At 52.9% G+C, this 6,766-nt stretch overlaps 1 protein-coding gene across 1 annotated transcript in view; it reads right to left on the reverse strand.

Moving 5' to 3' along the window:
* The window catches only part of TSPAN2 (tetraspanin 2), a 66,961-nt gene that overhangs the window by 48,857 nt on the left and 11,338 nt on the right, over positions 1-6,766 (reverse strand). Inside the window, exon 2 of the mRNA XM_077767112.1 lies at positions 2,096-2,198. Within this exon, the coding sequence (XP_077623238.1) occupies positions 2,096-2,198 (103 nt within the window). The remainder of the gene's footprint in view (positions 1-2,095; positions 2,199-6,766) is intronic.

Raw genomic sequence — 6,766 nt, forward strand, 5'->3', positions numbered from 1 at the left:
CCCCGCCCCCCCGGCAAAGAGGAGATAAATAGTGGTCTCCAGCGCAAAGCCAAGAGCACATGAAGAGAAGACAGACCGAATGCTAATACCCTGAACCTCCGCGTGCCTCGATTTCAGGAGCAAAAGATCTCCACTGTTTTACTGGGATGGATGTCACGTCAGCACGTCAGGTAACTACTGAATTCAGAGCAGGGAGAGAAAACATTGTTCACGCTGGGCATCAGCGATAGTTGGTTGGACGATCTAGGTTAGGAAGACTCCGGGAAGGGAGTATCCTGAACAATTAGCCCTCCCTTCCCCAGGCCAGGGAAGCGATGGGTAACCGCCTTGTGTTTGCCAGTGCTAATTCAGGGTCATGAGTAAGGCTCTCCCCACTTCAGTGTGTCTGAAACCAGGCTTCCAAGGCCTCCTTCAAGCAACCCTCTACCTTGTGGCTGTCCTGCCAGCCCCCAGTGCTTTCTCTCACTCCTTCTTCTCCTTTTGAAGTGGAGCTCAAAGTCATGAGCCTGAGATAAACAGTAGCATGTTCTTCTGACCCAGTCCTCCAGGCGGCTGTTAGAAGTTTCTCCTAAATCTGTGAAGCTGGTTTAATGTGACTGTGCACATACGCCACCACTGCTCGCACGCAGAATCTTTTCTGTTTGTTTTTCAGTAGGCTCTATGCCCAATACGGGGCTCGAACTCATGACCCCGAGATCAAGAGCTGCCTGCTCCACCGACTGAGCCAGCCAGGCGCCCCTTCTCACTTCTTAATTCTTATGTTGGTGCCACTCCCGCCCATCCCTGGGGGGGGTGGTGGTGGCACAGGACAAGCACAGGCTGAGCCTTGTCCTGGGGCACGGGGGGCCTGCTCCGGGATGGAGAACGATTCCGAGGGGGTTTTCGGAGCCAGGAGTTCCTCAAGGAGAAATATGTTAAATGTGCACATGGGCTTTGGCGGGAAGCCTGTGTGCCACCACCTGGAAACCACGGGAGGGGCAAAGAGCGTTTCAGTGCTAAGCACGGTGGCTGATTCCTCCCTTCATCATTGTAACAAAACTCTGCTCTGTCGCGTGTCCGAGGCCCTCTGGGGCCCGCGCGGTACTGTCCTGGCCAGGAGCTGCAGGGGAGGTCTGCTGGGGACCTCTTTAAGGGCCATGCGCTTTAGGTGGAACTTCCTTTTTTTCTCTTTTGGAGGCTGCCGGACGAGGCTCTGACACGTGGAGCCACAGCGCATTCTTTCACATCTGGGGGGAGGGTTCGGGGTGATCCCAGGACGGCCCGCGGAGAGCCTGGCTCCCGATGACGTGGTGGGACCCCAAACTAGCCCTGGGGACGCCCCATCGCCCCTCGCCTCTCCCCGCGTGGAGCCATTCCGATACACATTTTACATATTTACACTAATGTTTCTAAAATTAGCGTGCATAGTTTATGGGATGTCACGGCTGAGTCGGCAGCATTTCTTCTTCTCTGAAGTGGAACTTAATTGCGTGTTTTACAGAAGAGGCTACATCTGGGGTTTGGTGAAACGTGGGGCGTCCTCGCCCTTACCCATCTTGCTCCGAGAAGTAACCTCCTGATTTGGCTGCCTTTGGCTGCCGTCTGCCCTCCCAGCCCTCATCCCTTCCCTCACCTCCCTGCGCCTCCAAACCTTGAGATGTCTCCTCATTCGGAACCCAGTCTCTCTTACAGACAATTTAAAATAGCAGATCACACCTAAAACCCGGACTTGGCAGGGACCCCATCCGCCCTGGTGGACGCGGGGGTGACGGACTTTGGGGTGTGTCCACTTCATTCCGCGGGCAAGAGGGAGTTTTCTAATTCTTTGGAAATGAGCCGCGGCTGAGAGAAGCACAGCGCGACGGTCCTCCCACACGGCTCTTTCTGGGTTTTGATGAACCGCGGGAGGAGCGGGCAGGGTAGGGGTGCGGGGGTGCGCCTGCCATGACCACATGGCCCTGTACCCCCAGGGCCAGGTGGAGTCTGCAGGGGTCAGGTTTTGCCTCCTCACTACCCTGACCTGCGCCTCTCCCCCTCCCCCCCCAGAAGTTCAGATGCAGGTTCTGCCCCAAGGCTCGGGGGTAGAGGGGACTCTGGTAAGGCTGGAGTCACTCACCCACGTAGAAATACTCCGGGGACTTGTCCTCCGATGAGAAGTCCTTCATGGTGCCCCCAAACCGAAACCATAGTCCAAAACCAATGACAGCGGACCCTGCCAGCTGAAGGGAAAGAACACTGGTTTTTCAGCGAATGGAAAGGGTTGGCGTTCACATAACCAGGGGGCAGGCTGGGGGCACAGGGTCCTGAGGCTGGATGAGGGTGTCTCCTTAGAAATCAGCTTGTCTGCCCTTCTGGTGACCTAGGGAAGGGGAAACAATGTGCTCAAAGCCTCTTGGGTCCCTGATGTGATCTCAGAACCGGGGGTTCCTGATTCCAAGCCCGGAGTTCCCCCCATTCTGCCAGGCTGCTCAGTGGGGACCAGGCATACACAGCACAGCCCGGAGGCATCTCAAAAAGGATGTTCCAATAACAGTCTCCACGGAAGGCATCTGTCCGCTGCCGCGCTGTCCCTCGCTGGGCACTCGGGACCTCCTCACCAACAGCACGGAGAGGGGACTGTCACCACAGCAAGCTGACCTCTAAGCCCTGGAAGAAACTCACTTTTCTAAACTTGAGAAAACACACCACCTCAGAACCCACCTCCAGCTCATGGGCACACAGTGCCCAGTGAGAAAGCGATTTTAGAGAGATCTAGAACCCTTTCTCCCCCAGGGCCTCTAGGATCTCAGTACTATTCCTGGGGACGGTTTTGTAGGCTGAGAGGGAGCTTGGCCGGGGTTTTTTTTGTTTTGTTTTGGATTTTTTTTTTTTGGTTGCTATTTTGAGTTTCCATGGAAAGTGAGAAAGGAAAAAATAATTTTCTGAAAAAGCAGGGTCTGTGTGCCGTGCGGCTCCCGGAGAGGCCGTGTGGCAGGCTGGCGGCTGGTAGAGTCATCGCCTGCTTCCTCCTGGCCCCTGAGGGCTTCTGTGAGGCTGGGCATCGGCGCCAGGAGGCCTCCCTCTCTTCGCAGGACTGTCACACGGCCTGCTAGTCACAGACACCCATCTCGAATTGTGTCCTATCGGTCAATCACAACATGATGCTCGCTGCGTACCTCCTGGGCTAGAGGCACATGGGGAAGCAAGCGGGGAAGCAAGCACGTGTCAAGATCGCCTCCTGGGTCAGCCCAGCCCTCTAGTTGGGGAAGGGGGGCTAGACTGTCACCAAGGTAACAGTTCAGAGGCTGCTCCTACCCCCACAGCGAAGAGCACACACGCGTGCAACAGGATGGGATGCGGTCAGAGCAGTAGAGGTTTCCCAAGGCTAAAGGGTATCAAAGTCAGGGTCAGACCAGAGCCCTTTGTATACAGCGTCCCTCTATCCGCAGGGCTGCTGGTAAAGGACCCGGTGCTACCCTGTGGGGCTGTCTGGCTGGACTTCTGTAAGGACTCTGTCTTTCCCTTGTTCTCTCCCGGCTGCTTCCCTCTGTGGCCAGCTTTTCCAGAAGCGCAGGGGGAGTCAGCGGCTCTCCCAGCTGGACTCTCTCATGTGGAATAAGTAAAAGTTTCCAGTACTTAGGGGAAAGCACTAATTGGATAATGTGAGGTACAGCTCAAGGAGCTGGAGTCCGCCGGCTTTTTGCATGTTTAAAAGGGTAGCACGGCACGGAAAAACGTTGGAAGAAGTCATGCTAAAACAGAGTATCTTTGAAGGTGGGATTACAGGTGGCTTTTTTTTTTCACTCTACCCTCTAAATTCTGTGCACTAAACATGTATTCCTCTTGTAAGTTTAAAAATGTTGTTTTTTTAAAAAGCATTATATGGTAGTCTATCGGCTCAATCCAGAAGGAGTGGGGGGCTCTTCTTGGGCCGTGCTTTAGTTTGGGAGGGAAGCAGCTTGGAGGTCACTGCTGTTCTGGTGCAGGAAAGAGAATGATGCCCTTGGGAGGACGCTGTCCTCGAAGCTCCCTGAGGCTGCCTGGGACAGACGTGTCCAGCCAAGCCTCACAGGCAGCCCTCCCCCCTCTTGCCTCTGTGGAGACTAGATGGAAAGACAGGTTTCAAATACAAAGCAAAATCTATTGACAGAGGCGGCAGGCCAAGGCCCGCAGTCACCAAGCAGACTGGAGGAGGTGGCTGGTCCCAGGGACACCCTACCACGCGGCCACATTTTTGGCATGTCTGCACACAGACTCTAATTTATTGCTGTCTGGGATTATTGTCCCAGACGGAATACATGTGTCCGCTTCTGGCACACATGCATTCGCTGCATAATGGAAAATTAAAAGAGAAGCTGCAATTTAAAGCCACGGGCAAGGAGAAAAAAAATCCACACTTGCTTGTCCACGCCCCCACCCCCAAACCGCACGGGTTTCCTCCCGGGTCAAGGAAACTGTGGCTTAACTGAATGTCATCACTGTGTGGAGGGAATCCTGGCCGTGTCAGGGGTAGGCGGGGGAGGACCAGGCAGGCCTGGGGCTGCTCATGACAACTGTGAGCGCTGCTTTGGAAAGTGACATCACACAGCCCACGTAGCCCTTGGGTGTTTTCAACCTCACCATTCCGGTTAGGCTCTTGTAGTACTCGGGTGGCTGGACTCTGACTGATCTGCCTCATGCTCGAAATGGGACTGAGTTGAAACACTTCACCCCAATTCCAGTGCAGTCGGGAGCAGAGAGCAGGGGGAGTGTTGGGGAGTCCCACAGCTCTGTGTGCCCCAAGCCCGGGAAGACACATCTCACTAAATGATGTGGGGGAAGCCCTGAGGCCCACTAGGCCTACATCTTAACCCCTTCTACACCCAAACCCCTCTGTTTCCCTGCTCTTTCTTCTCCTTTTAATCTCAGCCGCCACATGCACCTCAGCCAGTGTTAGAACAAACAAGGAATGAGGCTTGCCCCTGCCCTCATCTCCTCCCCCTTCCTCCCGTCTTTCAAGGAATCATCTGCGGTCCCCGTTGGGGATGTGCGAGGCTTTAGGGAAATCGATGCTGAAAGACAGGACTCGCTGTCTCACACAGAAACTGAGCCCATGAATGGATATGTGCAATGTCATGCAGGAACTGTGCTCAATGGAAGAGCGTCACGCTGCGCAGAGAGCGGAGCAAAGTGTGACAACCGGTGTTCAGCAAGCAGAAGGCATTTTGATTTACACCTTGAAGAATGAACTGGAAGTCACCGAGCAGGGGAGGGCTGGAGGGAGGAGCAAACATCAGGCAGAGGGAAGGCTTTGCTTCCTTACCTGGAACCTGGGTTGGGCAGAGAGAGAAATCTGGGTCTGGAAAGGCACGTTGGGGCAGACCATGCTTGGTCCATGGCTTCTACTTAGCTTGCTGCCATCTTGGAAAGCCCAAGCAGGGCCTTGAGGGGAGGGGAGATGGGAGATACTCGTTTTGATGGAACAATCAGGAGCATGGGTGCTTCCTCATGCCAGACAGAGAGAAGCCAGAGATAAAGACCCGATGGCTGAAGGAGAGAGCAGGGACACTAGGGAGGGGGTGTGGCTGAGAGCTGAGGACCACAAGGATCCACTCTACTCTGTAAAGAACTTTGCTGAGGGCTGCCCTGCTTCCCATCCCCATGCCTTTGGAATAATTCTCACTAGAAATGTTGTTTTTCTAGGAATGGATGTTTTCATACAGCAGCTTGAGTGGGACCTCGATGTTGGTCACTTAAACATTTATTGAGCATCTATTGTGAGCCAGGAGCCAAGGACAAATAGGAAAGGAAGATCCAGTTCCTTCTTAGAAGGATCTCAGGGGCTCATGGAGAAGCCAGTTCCCACCAGGTCACCCACAATGGACACCAACCTTGCAGGGAAGAATTCGACCACAGACCAGCCCACCAGAAGATGCCAGGTGTCACTATCCTTTGTGTGACATTTCTTTTCTGAGTCCCAACCGTGCATTACGAACTCAGAGAATGTAATGGCAGAATTTGGAGGGCGAAAGTGTGCCCACCATTTAAAAAGAGGACAGGAATAAAATCGAAAAAAAAAAAAGCACTGAAGGGAACAGTGACATAACAATCCATGTCATTAAATAGGGTGTCACGGGATCTAACTGTATTATGCATCTTCACAGGCAAGAGATTTCAGTATCTAACCATATTCTAGAGTGTTTGCAGGATACAAAGTTGCAAATTGTAAGCCCTTAGAGAAGGCAATTTATGTTCTAAAACTAAAGTAGCACAGGAGAGGGGTACAGACTTCCTCAGAAAGCATTTACGCAAGTAGATGAACAAAAAGTTTCCTTTAAGGTACCGCTATCTGTCAGAAACAGATCATTTGGCGTGAAGCAGAGCTTGTTAAAGGATTTCAATTTTATCTTACAGTATTTACTTCCACCTTCCTGGGATTGCTAATGAGATGTTCCATCTTGAGGATTTTTTTTTTTCTTCACTTGACAAAAATAAAGATTTCATGAATCACAAGCATGGTTCTTTGGAAGGCACTAAGTTGGAAAGAGGGCTGTACTGAGATACAAAAATGCAAAGATCACTCTCCAGACTCGGGTCACCCAGGCGGCCCAGCTTCCCTCCACCCCCACCCGCACCCACACCCACAAGTGGGCCGCCAACCCTGCTCACAAAAACCAAATACGTGCTACTCTGCTAGCTGATAACTACACCCAGCAGAAAGCCCCCGATTTGGGTAAAAAGCTTCACTTGGGGGAAGTTCTCTGCACATATTTTTTTCACCTAGATGGGAGACCCAGTTTCGATTTCTCCTCACACTTGGGGGCCTCTG

Source organism: Crocuta crocuta, unplaced genomic scaffold (genome assembly GCF_008692635.1).
Source record: "Crocuta crocuta isolate KB4526 unplaced genomic scaffold, BGI_CrCroc_1.0 scaffold180, whole genome shotgun sequence".
In the NCBI taxonomy this organism is placed as follows: domain Eukaryota; kingdom Metazoa; phylum Chordata; class Mammalia; order Carnivora; family Hyaenidae; genus Crocuta; species Crocuta crocuta.